General features: G+C 32.3%; 2 protein-coding genes across 2 annotated transcripts in view; one reads left to right on the top strand and one right to left on the bottom strand.

Moving 5' to 3' along the window:
• LOC131947380 (early endosome antigen 1) overlaps positions 1-17,618 on the top strand; it is a 222,188-nt gene that overhangs the window by 1,602 nt on the left and 202,968 nt on the right. The window contains exons 3-5 of the mRNA XM_059308582.1: positions 177-282; positions 1,166-1,289; positions 1,682-1,786. Coding sequence (XP_059164565.1) covers positions 178-282; positions 1,166-1,289; positions 1,682-1,786 — 334 coding nt within the window. The 5' untranslated portion in view covers position 177. The remainder of the gene's footprint in view (positions 1-176; positions 283-1,165; positions 1,290-1,681; positions 1,787-17,618) is intronic.
• LOC131947391 (repetitive organellar protein) overlaps positions 1-17,618 on the bottom strand; it is a 73,101-nt gene that overhangs the window by 7,475 nt on the left and 48,008 nt on the right. The gene's annotated exons all lie outside the window — the stretch shown is intronic.

Raw genomic sequence — 17,618 nt, 5'->3', positions numbered from 1 at the left:
GGTTATCACACAAAACTAATTATCGCTAAAATACAGTATATTCTACACATTGTCTATGTAAATGTAAATTGACTGGTAGGTTCACCTATATGTTTTGATAATAACATATCTAATTATAAAGAGTATATACCAACAACACAATTATCATTAAAGTTATTAGTTTATATTCTCTTACAGATGGCCGTATCGATTCCTATAAAGGAGCAATTAGCTCAACTGTTGAATAATCTGGAAGAGATGAATAGTTTGCTGAAAAGTAATTTAAGTGACTTTGATCAGCAGGTAAGTACATCTCAAAGTACGATATATTCACAAGACTTTAACTTATCTAGAACATTATTAAGCTGCTTAAGAAATACAAACGCCAAAGCTTTTTACTTAGAGCTATTTATTAATGCAAATAATTTGCTAATGGGTGATATGAAATTTCATTTTCCATCCACATTACTTTTGTAAATAGATTTATACATGGTAGTGGAATTATTTAAAACACCCAATACAACAATAATGAATATTACATCTTTCCATTTTTTTTTGCTTTTAAATTACTTGGCACCTCAATGTTTAAATATTTCAATCATCGTCTATGTTATGTCATGTCTAGCACCTAAATGTTTGAATATTTCAATCCTCGTCTATGTTATGTCATGTCTAGCACCTAAATGTTTGAATATTTCAATCCTCGTCTATGTTATGTCATGTCTAGCACCTAAATGTTTGAATATTTCAATCCTCGTCTATGTTATGTCATGTCTAGCACCTAAATGTTTGAATATTTCAATCCTCGTCTATGTTATGTCATGTCTAGCACCTAACTGTTTGAATATTTCAATCCTCGTCTATGTTATGTCATGTCTAGCACCTAAATGTTTGAATATTTCAATCCTCGTCTATGTTATGTCATGTCTAGCACCAAAATGTTTGAATATTTCAATCCTCGTCTATGTTATGTCATGTCTAGCACCTAAATGTTTGAATATTTCAATCCTCGTCTATGTTATGTCATGTCTAGCACCTAAATGTTTGAATATTTCAATCCTCGTTTATGTTATGTCATGTCTAGCACCAAAATGTTTGAATATTTCAATCCTCGTCTATGTTATGTCATGTCTAGCACCTAAATGTTTGAATATTTCAATCCTCGTCAATGTTATCCCATGACCAGGTAAAACAAGCAACACTGGAATGTTTGGACAATCCCTCAGATGCGAAAATAAATTTTAAAGAAGTGGTTGCTATGATAACAACGGTAAATACTGCCCTACTTGAACTTAAACAAACGATTTCTGGTAATATTATAATATGTAATAGAGTTTTACTTTTTGTTGTTATTTACTAAATTTGATTAATAATTTAGAACGATCAAAAACAATTGACAAATAAAGATAACGAAACATCACTTTACTTTAAGTATTATACGTTTTGTCTTCATTGACTACGTCGTCTATTTAAAATCATTTCATCCTATAGATTGTAATATACATCTGTGTTTGTAAAAAACTATTGTATGTTTTCTAAAATTTAAAATATTCTTTTTGGAAACATATCGTTTAAAAGCCGTTGATTTTTATATTTTAGATTGTGTGCTTCAGAATAAATTTGCAATTCTTTTCAAATATTTTTACATTCTTACATTTGAAAATCGAGTCCTTAAATTATATTTGTTACACATGTCTAAAAGTTTCCTGCACCAAGTATCAATCAATGGTTGGAGATAAGACAACACAAGAGAATAAAAGTGTTGACTCTGTAGACGATGTAAAATATTCTGATCTTTCTATGTCAGGTAAAACTTCGATTTAGCTTAGCGAAAATCAAGAAAAGTAAATATTGTAAAACGTAATTGTTGAGCGTACCATATACATATAACGTAGCCTAATAATATATATATATATATATATATATATATATATATATATATATATATATATATATAATTATATCAGTTCACCATTTCTTCATTGCATGCATTAGCATAATCCGCACCACGTTTAAATGTAATAACTTTACTTTTGTCTTTAGTTTGATATATTTTGATTATTTAGCCTTCTCCTAAAATATGCTAACATAAACAAATTTGACAAGTTGCAGCTGATTTAAGTAACAAACTGGAGCAAAGAGTAGAACGTCTTGAAACAGCGCTAACTTCTATGCAAAGTAGGAATAAAAAAACTGAAGCTGATGTGACTGAAATTAAGCAATTGAGGGACACTTATAAAACAGAAGAACAAACCCCAGTGATACATTTCTCTGCAATACACAAAGTCAGCGTAGAGTAAATAACTAGCAAATAAGATGGGTGAAATATAAACCTCGGATCTCGGCCCTTTAAAATCTCAGTGGACGCCCTTGTTAATGACGGCCATTAATAAGAAAATGATAAGTGCTCTCTTCACGCTGATCATTTTAAGTTTTCACAACCAAGAAATCCACCAACCTTCTTGAAGTTATGTGTTAGCTAGTGTAGTGCTCAGCACATATTTGCGAGAAAAGAACTTGACATTATATTTCGATATGGTTTTGAGATGTTTGCATATTATCTGTCTAAAGTGAAGATAGGTTTCAATATTCAAACATGTAAACAAACTTGAGTTTTAGTAGTATATAGTATATATATATATATATATATATATATATATATATATATATATATATATATATATATATATATATATATATATATATATATATAACTGCAATGCTCAGTAACGACCATGTTGTATTTATATACATAATTTATTATGCCCTCAACGGGGATCGCCTCTTCTTATGTAAGCCGGGTATATTGTGGAATCAACACAAATTGGTCCAAATCAATATAATGCAGTTCTTAATCTACATTTCAAATTGACTCCTACCATAACTACGTCCTAACATATAACTATCTAATAACACTATCTTACTACAACTATAACACTTGAATTCTCCCTACCCACTCCAATGATCATCATGGCTAACGAACATCACGTTATGGTCTGTCTGGCTAAAGAACATCACGGTATGGTCTGTCTGGCTAACGAACATCACGTTATGGTCTGTCTGACTAACGAACATCACGTTATGGTCGTCTGCCCAAGGAACATCACGTTATGGTCTTTCTGGTGATTTGATTTGTTTAAAAACGTACCTATTAAATTCAAATCTTTGGACAATTTTGAAATGGCATCTTCAATATTTTCCACCTAAAATGTATATTTTATAAAATGAATGAAGAAGTCACATAGTTACGTAAAACATACAATCGCTGCAATGATGTTAAGTTTTGTATGGCAACTTGTAAAAATAGAAAATAATTTAAATCATGTTTTAAATTATAACTTTAAATGTCCTGCTTAATTTAATAAAATATATATTATTAACTGGTTTATTAACAGTGTTACTGTTTAATACCGGATTTATCAACGCCGCATTTTACTTTTTAATAAAATTACTATACATATACCTTTTTTTTTCTTTCTTTTCTAGTTTCCAAGTTCTGATTAAAGATTTGAATCAGTTTGTCAATAGGCATCAATCTCTGTTGTAGTAGTGTGTACATCACATTGTGCTAAAGGGTTCCATGACAAATGATCTCAGGACAAATGATCTCAGACAAAATATCTCAGACAAAATATCTCACGGACAAATGATCTCAGGACAAATGATCTCAGGACAAATGATCTCAAGGACAAATGATCTCACGGACAAAAGATACCAGGACAAAATATATCAGGACAAATGATATCATGGACAAATGATCTCAGACAAAATATCTCAGACAAAATATCTCACAGCGAAATTTTAATAGTATTTACGATGATTTTAGTTGAACCTTTTTATTGACCGTTAATATGATTTTGTTTACTTTGTTTACGTATAATAATTGTGAATAAAATGAATTAGTGAAACCTAACAAACCATCAAAAGGTGTATTAAGCAATTGTAGTAGCATTTGATTTGAAAAAGTAAAAATTAAAACAAACTTACTGTTTTATCCTGAAAGGTTTAATAAATGATAATGTATAAAACAAAGAAACGGCAGTTATACAACATTAAGGTTCATAACACGCGAAATATCTTTCAAAATGTGAATGGGTCTGAAGGTTCGTAACGTTAAACTATTGTTTTTATTGCATCATCAGCACAAACATAACGTTTAAGTTTCTTTGCTGGCAGGTACATTAATATGATCACACCTCTCCAATACTATGTGACCATGTATTGTGTGAGCTCTTGCTCGACATGTCCTAATTTCACATTTCCAAATCTCTTTGCCTGCTTATGGCAAACATAAATTCACCAGAAACTAATGTCCTAAAACCTTTCTGCGAGGTAATCACCATTAATACTGCTTTGTTTGATGCACACTACGACATACTTAGCTCCGCGATGACCGCTGTCGTTTAAATAAGCATTGGTCACCTGATCACTAAGGTGTGAACAACGCATAACAATAGACTTTAGATACAAGTCGTATTGTCCATGGAGGGCGGATGTCTTTCCCTTAAGGTATGTCTCTGCTATCAAAGCGGGCGGCCACCTTAATACGAAGGTGTGTCTTTATTGTTATTTCATTCCCTTTGATCTAGTTTCGTCCACCTGACGTGGTAGGATTGTCTCACGTTTGTCAAGCACACCTACGCTATCTTTCGAAATTATTTCTTTAATCTTGGTATACTATATTACTAATACTAACCTTAAAATGTTTAGTGCAATATGACACATTTATATGGCAAACATTGCTTACAATTATTATATAGGCCTAGGCCTATAAACAATATTAAACATAGTAAACAAAACCATAAGACAGTCAACAACAAAAAATCAGATCAATTAAAATCACCCAATACACTATTAAAATTTAGGTGTGAGATATTTTGTCTGAGATATTTTGTCTGAGATCAATTGTCCGAGGTATCATTTGTCTTGATATATTTTGTCCTGGTATCTTTTGTCCGTGAGATCATTTGTCCTGAGATCATTTGTCCTGAGATCATTTGTATTGAGATCATTTGTCCTTGAGATATTTTGTCTGAGATATTTTGTCTGAGATCATTTGTCCTGAGATCATTTGTCCTGCTAAAGAGCAGAAGATTCAATTACTGCATTTAAATTTACTGCACATTAAAACTAACATAAACATGTGTTTTAAATCTAGTAATAATATCAAAGTGTAACTGGAGATAAAGCTACTAAGGTGTGTTTTGATTTAACCAGGTTATTAAATGTGAAATAAGTTATCTGGCCAGTATGTGTAAAATGGTGTACACAGATAATTAGAAATTTTACCTTTTCTATTTGTGTTGATGTATTGAGCATGTTTTTAGAACTCTCTAAGTGTAAGGCAGCCATTTGGTTTGAATGTCTTTTAATTTCTTGTGTTATACTGTCTGTTTTATCTGTGTGATCTTGCATCTCTTTATTTATTTTGTGTAAGTTGTTTTCATATTCTTTCATATCTAGCGACAGTTTCTCTAGTGACTTATTTAACGTGGATTGTTTTTCTTTTAAACTTTCAAATTCTTTGTTCAGCTCCTTTACATTGTTATCTTGTTCACTCAATTGTTTTCTCAGGTATTTAAAATTCTGCTTTTGTTTTTTAGTCAGTTGTTCAATGTTTACCCCCATGTCACTCTGTTCTGTTACAAAGTTGTCTCTCCATTGTTTTATTTCTGATATGTCATCTGTATACTTGTCATTGACGTCTTGTAGAGAAGATATGGCTGTCTCTATCTGCTCAAGTCGATTGACGTCTTGTAGAGAAGATATGGCTGTCTCTATCTGCTCAAGTCGACTGACGTCTTGTAGAGAAGATATGGCTGTCTCTATCTGCTCTAGTCGACTGACGTCTTGTAGAGAAGATATGGCTGTCTCTATCTGCTCAAGTCGACTGACGTCTTGTAGAGAAGATATGGCTGTCTCTATCTGCTCAAGTCGACTGACGTCTTGTAGAGAAGATACGGCTGTCTCTATCTGCTCAAGTCGACATAATATTTCTGTTGCATAATAATATAAATTTAATCGAAACATTAATTATATTGTATTTATTCTTAAATGCGTGTTCTTTGAAGGAATATTTTTAAAGACACAATAATATGTTCAAGATTTTTTTCAAATTCGTTAAAAATAGATTCTACCGTTTGTTTCTTCCACTTGTTTAGTGACTTGATTTGTTGGTACAGGTCGGTCACATTTTTCTGTTGCTGTAGTTTGTGGTGTAGCCCGATAGAAAGATAGCGTTGCTGCATCGACATCTAAAGTCTCTTTATTTTCACCTGTTATAAAAGAATATTATAAACTAAAACTTTAGTATTCCACTTTTCAGTAATGGTTTACTTCTAGTTTATTAATGACAGGTTATTGTATTGCATACATATTTACGTGTGTGAGCGGGTGATTGCAGCAGAAATTTGATTTCAAATAATAAAATATAACGCATGAAAATCACTTAGAATGTCCTAGACTCTGATAGAAAATTAAGCAATAGATTATGAGTTCTAGTTGTTCCCACTGTAGGTGATCAAGTACATAAATCTTGTAAACATTTTTTTATCTTATTGTTGTCTAATCATTTACTTATAATGTGTAACGCTGCACCCAACATGGCCGTGGTCGCTGAATCAAGTTCCTGGCAAAGCTCGATGTAGGTGATAGACGGGTTGTCATTTTTATCTTCTATCCAAATCTTGCTTTTTTCTACTGCCTGATTAGATAGAGCAAATATATATTTTTAGCAATGGAGTACATGTTATTCCATTCTATATGTTGTTATAAGTAGGCCTACAGAATATTTTTTTTTTAAATCATCGCTTACGATTTGCATAATCCCAATGACAGGTTCTATAAGTTGTATCAGTTCTTCCAAATATTTCTTGAATTCTGTAACATGTCTGAGCTGAATTCTGGAGCGCATTTTACTTTTACTAATACACTGTCGAGATACAGAAAAATTAGTGCAAGATTTAGCCGAGGTATCAAAACAGAAAGTGAAATATATAAAAATGATTAGAATACATATATCTAGTAATTAGCACGTTATATTATTTAAGGTATATATATATGTATATATATATATATATATATATATATATATATATATATATATATATATATATATATAAATTATTTCTTTTAATATACTCCAATTTAGTCATACGACTTCTACGTGTACACATTTTAGTAAAAAATATTACATTTGTTATTTTATTATATCGCTGTACATCAACTGACATAGACACATAGTTTAGAGTTCTAAATAAAAACGTCCTGATTGTAGTTCTAAATTATTCACTAGTTGATAAAATATTTAGTTAAAATAGGAGAGTGTCGAAATAAAAATATACATCTCGAGTTTTTTAACTTAATGTGCTAATGAAGTACCAGATCTGTCGGTGTGATGGTCATTTTAATTGTTTATACTGTTAATAAGTATGTAGTATCTTATTTTTGGTGAGTAAGATATCTGCATTTAGACTCAAAGCAGTATTGTTTTTTTGTGTAAATTAAATAAACTACGACTCAAATATCCATATAACACAAATTATATTTGAAATAATACTTAAAATTAAAAAATATACATATAAAGTTTGTTAAAAGTTAATTTTCAAGCAGTAAATAAAATAATTTCCTGTTGATTTCTAGACAGAATTCCTACGTGTAAACACAGATAATATCGGCTGTTTCAGTTTCACTAGCAGCAGTCCACAAAAATCTGGAAATACCAAATACAAAATGTACAACCATTAAACGGACAACAAGTAAAGGAACTATTGGTAAGCATAACGTAGGCTTGCATACAAAATACATAATTTATTGCAGTAACTGATATCACATATCGTCTGTATAAATATTTAAAATTTAGCTAATAGTGTTGCTAAAAGTTATTAATTTATTGTAAAAACATAGCCGTACAATGTATGCCGTAAGAAATAAGCAAGCATAGATTTTAAAGAAGTCTTTGCGCCGGTATCAGTATTAATCACTGCACTGCATGAACATAGAATTTCTGCTAATTTCATAATGTTTGGTGCTAATTGTTCTCTAATTTAGAACAATAAATGATGTTAAATGAGAAATGCAAGAGACGATCGATAGCGAATCTTCTAACTTTATCCATTACGTTCTCATTGACAACGTCGTCCATTTAACTTCACTTCTTCTGATTTATTATCATACATATGCAATAATATTGTACAACTAGTGTATATGTTTAATTTTGTTTTATATTATAAGAAAATAACAGCATCTTTTTTTTAAGATTCATTTTGTACTTTAGATAAAATTATAAGAAAATATCCCTAATACTATCAAAATATGTTTTCATCGTTACTATTGCACGTTATGTTCATAAACCGATTTATAATATTATAGTTTAGGCATATAAAAGTGTGCTGTGTTAGTCCTGAAGCACTTGTCAGATTTATGCTCGAACAGTTTGATGCATTAAACCGTCAGTTACAGAGTAATTTGAATGATTACACGTTACAGGTAAAATAAATGAGCTGCTTGGATAAATGTGTAACATAATTGTAACTTAGTTAATTACATATTTGTATGTAAGCGCTACAGGTCATTTGTGCAGATAAAATGGAAAGCTATGCAGTTGATTAACAATCCTACAGTATAGACACAACATTGACATACAGAGAAACTGTGGTTATGTTAAAAACAGCGCATACTACACCACTTGAGCATTTGGAGAAGATAACTGGTACTGTATTTTCGTAAACCTGTAACCATTTTTTTAATTAAAATAAAATTCGTTTTTTAATCATCATAAATAGCCATTTTGTTGCTTTTCTTTTGTGTTTTTAAAAAATAATGTCATGCTAAAGCTAATTAACAATTACATTTTAATCCAATGCTCTAAAAATGCAGGTTTTGAGGTAAACATTGGGTAGAAATTTAATTTGCTGTTAAAAATCATCTTTTATAGTTAGAACTGCGTGTGTGTTTGAACGAATATTTTATTCTAACATTGTAATGGGTTTATTAATATCCCTAAAGTGCTGACATATAATATGCATGTTATGTAATTTGCGAAGAATGCATAGTTGACTATTAGTGATATTAATTAACCATATTGAATTAGGTTAGCTATGTAACACTATTGTAACTGTATATTACATTTTGTAGTTGTTTTGTCTGTTGTATTGAAAGATAGTAGTTGTAAAATTATGGTTACAGAATCCTTGTTGTAGTGCCCAAAGATGTCTGCAGAAAATAGTCAACAGCAGCTAGTTAGAATAAAAAACAGCCAGAAAAAGGAAAATGTTGTGGGTCATTTGTGTCTGGTAACTTAAAATTAAACAAATTGAGAACAAGTTGAAATAAAAATTCTAACAATTAATTAAAATAATTTCGATACAAACTAAACTTTTTTTTCAACAACTGAATGAGTGCTTGATTTCATTGACGCACGTCCTTATCACAGGATATTGTTGCTATATCCAATTTGAAGAATTCAATAATTACAACCTTTGATAAAGTACGTGAATATAACGGTTAAATTTTAATCAGACGACAGGAAAATTTGTATCACCACATGATGGTTTATATCTTGTCTGTGTAACTCTACATGAATGGGAAGATAAACAGATTGGAGTTACTGTGATGGCTGGAGACTAGTTGTGTACGACTATAGAAGTGAAATGTGCCGCCACTAGCGCTGCTAAGTCAGTGGTTGTTGACATGAAGAAAGGTCAAGAACTTTGCCTTAGAGCGCCTTACGCAGAAGAAGGTGCAAAGTTATCAGACGACAGTAGTTTTGCTATCGTTAGTTTATAGAAGTACAACACAAAATATGGTGGATGGGGAATTCTAAAAAAAAACAACAACATGTAACCACCATGTTAAACATGGGACCATCATCCAAGTTCTGTTTAAGGACTTAAAATGTTAACCTTCATTTCTACAGTGTAGTCTGAGTCCATGTTAACGTGGTGTTATTTATGTTGATACAATAATCAACGAACTACATTTATGTCTGCTTAAAGACTAGATTATCTCTAAAGCATTAGAGACTGTACCAGTATAACTGTAGTTTAAAGTCGTCCAGAGAAAGTTGGTAACATACACATGTGTAACGTCTGGTTAATAAATGTTTTATGTTGACTCATACAGTTATCATGTTTATTTTTAGCACATTGTACAGATGGAAAAAATAAGGGGACGTAACCAATATAATAACCTACAGTGTCTGTAATATCTCGATAAGTTTCCTTGAAAACATGTTTTCATTTGTTTTTTTCCCAATTCGAGAATTACACTTTAACGCAAAATGTTTTAAGTAATATTTGCATATCCTGACATATGATGTATCTTAAATGATTTTACAGTTGTTCCAATATAGCCTATGTAAGATGGTGTTAAAAACTGTTTTATGTTTTGTTATACTTTATTTCTCACATGTACCTGACTTCACCATACAGTAAATCATATGTACCTCACTTCATCAGACATTAGATTACATTTACTTTACCTCATTTCAGACAATAGATTACATGCACCTTACCTCACCAGACAATAGATGACATGTACCTCACTTCACAATAGAAGACATGTACCTTACCTCACTTCAGACAATAGATGGCAGGTACCTTACCTCACTTCAGACAATAGATGACATGCACTTTACCTCACCAGACAATAGATGACATGTACCTTACTTCACAATAGACGGCATGTACCTTATCTCACTTCAGACAATAGATCACAAGTACCTCACTTCACAAGAGGTGGCATGTACGTTACCTCACCAGACTGAACATGGCATATCGAGGGCTGATCGTAGCGTAGTTGAGATATAATTTTATGGCTGTTGTGCAAAATGAATTGGCAAATTATAAAATTCCTATTTTTAAACATTCTGTGTGAAAATATAAACATGTGTGTTATAGGAGCGATACATATTGTAACGGATATTATTACATCACTAATTGTGTTTGTTTTTCATTATACTTCTGATTTAGAGTGCGATATTCTATAATAAAACACGGTTATTAAGAAACTTTGTGTCGAAATATCGAACAAATTGTAAAATACATTTTATGTTATCGGTTATGAAACTAAAGTCATTGTTACTTACAGTATATAACAGACAACACAAATGATATGTGTATGTATGTGCTCAGATGTGTGTGTGCTTTGTTCATACATACATGTGAATGTGTGAGTTAAAAAACATCACACAAGATTTTGTTAAGCTCACACACACGTTTGGGCAGACAACGCTGGTTCTAAACACTTTTTAAAGTTATAAAACAAAAAGAAATAATTCATTATTGAAACAAAATACAACACCAGCTGAACTATTGTAAAAAGAACGTTATGTTGGTTTGTATGTAGTTAAATACATTCATCTTTTGTATATTTATTGAGTTAATGAGCAGATCTAGGCTTTACATAATTAATTAGCATATTTCCACATACGTGATACAGCGGCGATCTATGTTATAATATCTTACAACATAATTTAGTATTACGTGTCAACATGATGTGCGCTCTATGGCACGCTAAATCTGTGTTTAAACTGCTTTTATTTCTGGATTTTCTTTCATAGCCTTTGTACTTCCAAGAACAAAGTACGGGGCAGTGCTTTTTTTATGTATGGGGTTTCGCTGCTGAATGTCTCTGGTTAACGAGACTAATGATTTATATTTGCTGCAAGGCTCAACAAGAACCCTGGGTATCGTACACTAAAGAGGACAGGTCAGAGCTAATTGAAATGTTGTAAACATTTGGCTGTAGATCTGGTTGTCACATGGGAAATTTGTCTTTATGGAGAGATGTGGCGAACAGACGTGAATTAACGTAAAGTATATGCTCAGTCTTCACTGACATGTTTTTTTGTAACAACATGTCAGTTATCGTCGTTTGTTTTCGTATAGCAAATGTCTACAAAAAAAGATAAAATAAAATTATACTCGTATAGCGGTGTTTTGTTCATAATTACGACTACTTTATCCACTTAACCCTAAACTGACTAAACTAACAACTACATATCCCTAATCAAACTCAGCCCCCCTCTCCACATATAGGTCTTAGGGGCTTTGATCACAGGTGTTTGACCATGGGGGGTTTGACCACAGGGGCTTTGACCACAGCGTGGCTTTGACCACAGCGTGGCTTTGACCACAGAGGGAGGTTAACCATAATATATAGATTTTTAAAGTAGAAATTAGAAACTGTTATTTGATTTAAATTTATGATACAATTCATATTATTTTATACATGTTTCCTGAGAGTCCATTAATTGAAATTAGCATGTACTAAAAAGTCAATAACGATAGTCTCCACTTAAAGGCTAATGTTAGGCCTCATAGATTTATTTAAATAAAAATGGAACACAAATAATCAATAATGAGAGATGCAAAGTTTCACAAATAATTAATGTACATGTACATAAAAATACATAGCATACATTAAGTATAAAAAAGCATGTCAAAAGTCTAGTCACAGAAGTAGTATTCGTAAGGTAAATTAAATTAAAAGCACGCAAAAATGGCACAACATATGTTTGACCATATGTCTGGACAGCACGCAGAGGCGTAGCGAGGGGGCGGCGGGGGGCGGGACATATGTCCCCGGGCGCCGACCCTATGGGAGGGGGCGCCAAATTGAAAGTTTGAATGGGGGGTGCAAATGAAAAGTTCGAGTGGGCGGTGTGCAAATCGAAAGTTTGTCCCCGGGCGCCGGGAAGGGTTGCTACGCCTCAGACAGCACGTTGTAATCTCGTGCAGCATCTTGTATCGCTTCTCAGCTGGGTAGCTTGCACCTGCGACACCTTCCAAGAAAAATGTCTTTTGCAGTGAGCAGTCCATATGTAGACCAAGGAAACGCCACATTGTTAGATGACTACATTGGAGGAGAGACTAAAGACTGCAAGGCCATCCTTCACAGATGTTACTTGTTCGTACTACACCATTGCCAATCGTGTGTGTTTGATTGCTATTTTTAAAATTAATCCGTACCATATATGGACAAAACGCTTGTTATTAAACGCCCGCATTAGACAAAGCACCTGGGATCAAAGACTCAAATTAAGATCAGTCAATGGACAGTGATACATACTAAGTATATGCTCATATATATATATATATATATATATATATATATATATATATATATATATATATATATATATATATATATATATATATATATATATATATATATTGATGGTCTCGGTCGCTACTCGCCTAACTCAAAAAAATCGATTTTCTTGTTTTTTTTACATAAATCAAAAGCCAGTATGATTCCCCATAATGCCTGAAAATATTATAGAAATCTGTAGAATGATTATCGAGATATAATCATTTGAACAAACCGCCTATTATTTCAAGCGCTATAAATCTCGCCGCAAAACGAATATCGCTATAATTGTCGGTACACTTTTGATCGTGAACGCAGTCGTACGCCGCAATCACACAATTTTACAGCACAGCAGTCACAGTACTTATAGGTAAGGATATTTGATTAATTATGTTCAGCTTTTCTATTACATTTTATCATTTTAAAGAATTATAAGCAAATACTATTTGTTTAATACAGCCTATTTTCAGATTTTCAATAACTAAACTGATTTGTTTACAATTTTTTGGCAAACACAATGCTTTGAAACTAGATCTTCATTCTAGAATCTAAATATCAATCAAAACAAAATTACGCGAATTATATTTCCACAAGATTGTGCAATAAATTTAATTATTGTTGATTCACTACTAGCTTTAGATCGAGGGTTTAGATACGTGTTAAGAAATGTTTATATGGTAGGTTACAAAATGTTTGGCGTACATGTTCAACGACCTGGTTAGTTGTGTTTAGTAAATACTTTTATGATTAATTTTTCAACAGACAAGCCTATCTCAATACACCAGATTCTCTCAAAAGACCAGCCTCTCGCAACAGATCAGCCTCTCTCAACAGATCAGCCTCTCTCAATAGACCAACCTCTCTCAACACACCAGTCTTACCACATAAGAGACAAGCCTCTCAACATATCAGCCTCTCTCAACAGACCAGTCTCTCTCAACAGACCCGTCTTACCATACAAGACACCAGCATTTGTCAACTGACAAATTTTAAAGGCACCAGCATCTCTCAAAAGACCATTCGTAATATACAAATGACCAATCTCTCTCAACTGACCAATCTTACCCTCCAAGATACCAGTCTCTCTCAACAGACCAGTCATAACATACAATAGACAAGCCTCACATAACAGACAATATACACCAACCTCTCTCAAAAAGACCAGTCTTACCTATCAAGAATTCAATGCGAATAATATCCGGGCACTGCAGTACAACCACGCTGCTACTATCTAGTTCAAAGTGAATTAGCAGATAGTTGGCAATTGCTAAGCTAGGGTCGTAAGATTTTGATCTCATCTGTAGCCCCTGTCAAGATGTACAAGAGCAGAAAAAAAATAAAAGCTGTCATACGAGAACCTAAAAGCAAGTCATAAATTCACATTTTTGTGATGATTATATAATATATATATATATATATATATATATATATATATATATATATATATATATATATATATATATATATATATATATACAGATTTACACATACATACGTATAAATGGAGATATTTGAATATCTAATATATACATATTATTATTATGTGTGACCCACTATTGGTTAGGGTAAGTGTGAGGGTGAGGGTAGGAAAAACATCAGCTGTGAGGGTGCAGGTTGAAGCATTTAGAATATATATATATGTATATATATATATATATATATATATATATATATATATATATATATATATATATATATATATATATATATATATATATATATTTAAATTTCAGATCAAACACAAAAAGTATGTTTTATTGATAAAACACAAAACGCACACGAATTAAATGATGCACAGAAGCTTTCACATAGAGGTGTAAAAGATATGTAAAAAAGAGATATTCTATATGTTTATTTTAGTGAAGTGGAACACGTTAAATTTATAATCACATTTCATAAGTTGGAATTGTGTAATGGTGACTAAACAAATAACATATAAAACCATTTAAGTTTATGTAGACATGTAGTCTAACCCCATAGTAAGTTGTAAGCTTGTGTTAAACATGGTGGTTACATATTTTATTGCTTAGAGAATTTACCATTTACCATCTTTGGTGTTGTACTTCTATAAACTAACGATAGTAAAACTACTGTAGCTGGATAACGTTGCGTTTTTATCTGCGCGATCTACTTCAAAGTAAAGTTCTTGACCTTTCTTCATGTCAACAACCACTGACCCAGCAGCGCTAGTGTCGGCACATTTCACATCTATAAACTTACACAACCTGTCTCCAGCTATCACACCAACTCTAATCCGTTTATCTTCCCATTCGTGTAGACTGCCACAAACGAGATATAAACCATCATGTGGTGATACAAATTTTCCTGTTGTTTCATTAAAATGTTGACCGTTATATTCACGTACTTCCCTAAAAGTTGAAAGCATTAATCCATCACAGACGTATGTGTGATCATAAACCGTCAGATGGCAAACATATCTATTACATACACGTGACTCTGGAGATTTGAAAACATATGAATGATGAAAATGTTTAATTTCATACTCTGATTGTTTGGTTCATACAATGTTCATTTACACAAGTTTAATAAGTTAAAATAATTTTCTCTAATACAACTAATTTCAACTGTTATTTAACTATCGCCCTCAGTTTTAGTGTTCTTAATTTATCGTCTAAGAAGATTTAAAACTATTGATTGTATACAAGTGTAACCGGTCACGTAATAAAAAGTAAAAGTAAGGCACATACTAAATACGTACATTAGATTCCGTGTGTGTTTACATTATAGTTCAGTTATAGGAGGTTAATATAATGAAACAAAAATCACCTGAGCTGGAGTTAATCTGTTGTAGGGCTACTTATGAAACTCTATCAAAACCAATAGGTTAATTATCACAATCAACCATTTGTATTGCTCATTTCACGTTAGTCAATTAATTAGATATTAAGATGTTAATGTCATAATTATTTATTTATTTCAGTAAATTTTATTTTAGATGTAAACCCTGGCTCGTTTGGGACTCGGTCTGTATAATAGATGTGACGTCAATTGGAATTAATTAATTAGTTACTTTTAAACTGCAGCTATGTAAATATTTTACTGTACTTGAGTCGACCCCCGACATACCAGGTGGTGTAATGTACCAGGTGGTGTAATGTACCAGGTGAAGAAACAAACACCTGACGTAAACCCACGGGTCTAGAGACTGGCACTATGGGTGAGTGAAATGTTCCATTCTTTATCACGTTATGGTCTGTCTGGCTAACGAACATCACGTTATGGTATGTCTGGCTAACGAACATCACGTGATGGTCTGTCTGGCTAACGAACATCACGCTATGGTCTGTCTGGCTAACGAACATCACGTTATGGTCTGTCTGGCTAACGAACATTACGTTATGGTCTGTCTGGCTAACGAACATCACGTTATGGTCTGTCTGGCTAACGAACATCACGTTATGGTCTGTATGGCTAACGAACATCACGTTATGGTCTGTCTGGCTAACGAACATTACGTTCAGAGTTTCTTCCAGTCATCTCTTCGGGGGGTCAAAGCCCCCCCCGAAAAATTTTTACCGCCCCCCCCCCCCCGAACGAAATGAAATTTATATAATTTATATAGAAAATATATACTTTTAACAGTGTCCGCCCCCCGAAGAAAGTTTACCGCCCCCCCCCCCCCCGAAGATTTCAAGTGCCCCCCCCCCCGGAGAAAAAAGTCTGGAAGAAACACTGATTACGTTATGGTCTGTCTGGATTTGCAATTTGGTTTGAAAAATAATTCAGACAAACCTACCTAATAGATTGAAATCTTTGGTCAACAGTGCAATAGTATCTTCAATAGTTTCAAGCTGAAAAAGATTTTATAAAATGAGTGAAAAAAAAACAAATAGTTACGTACAACATACAATAGCTGCATTCATGTTAACTGGGTAGGGCAACTTGTAAGAATATAAAATAATTTAAAGGGTGTGTTATTTGTAAAGTTATAAATGTATCTTTAAGAAAGCTGCTCTATGGACAGAGTGTTAATAATGTATGCTGGATTTATCAACATCGCAATTAAATTTTTAATAAAATTACAAATACCTTCGTTATTCTTTCTTCCCTAGTTTCCAAGTTTTGGTTAAAGATTTGAATCAGTTTGTCAATGGGCATCAATCTTTGTTGTAGGAGCTTGTACAATACATTTTGCTAAATATCAGAAGATTAAATAATAGAATTATAATTCGAATTATTTTTAATGCATATTATATCTAACATAAACATGTGTCATTAACATTAGTAATTATATTAAAGTATAACTGGTGATAAAGTTACTGTTGTTTTTTATTTAACCTTGTTATAATAAGCTATCTGGCGAGTATGTGTAAACTTGTAAATACACATAATTAGCAACTTTACCTTTTCTAATTGAGTTGATGTATTACACAAGATTTTATCACACTCCTCGTGTAGGTCAGCCATCAAATCAGCATGTCTTTTAATTTCTTGAGTTATATTGTCTATTTTGTCTGTGTAATCTTGCATCTCTTTATTTATTTTGTGTAAGTTGTTTTCATATCCTTTCATATCTTGAGACAGTT

This window comes from Physella acuta, unplaced genomic scaffold (genome assembly GCF_028476545.2).
Source record: "Physella acuta isolate Inbredline_101_S28 unplaced genomic scaffold, ASM2847654v3 ptg000592l, whole genome shotgun sequence".
Classification (NCBI taxonomy): Eukaryota; Metazoa; Mollusca; class Gastropoda; family Physidae; genus Physella; species Physella acuta.
Note: the sequence above shows the minus strand (reverse complement) of the source record. Positions and strands in the feature narration are given on the sequence as shown.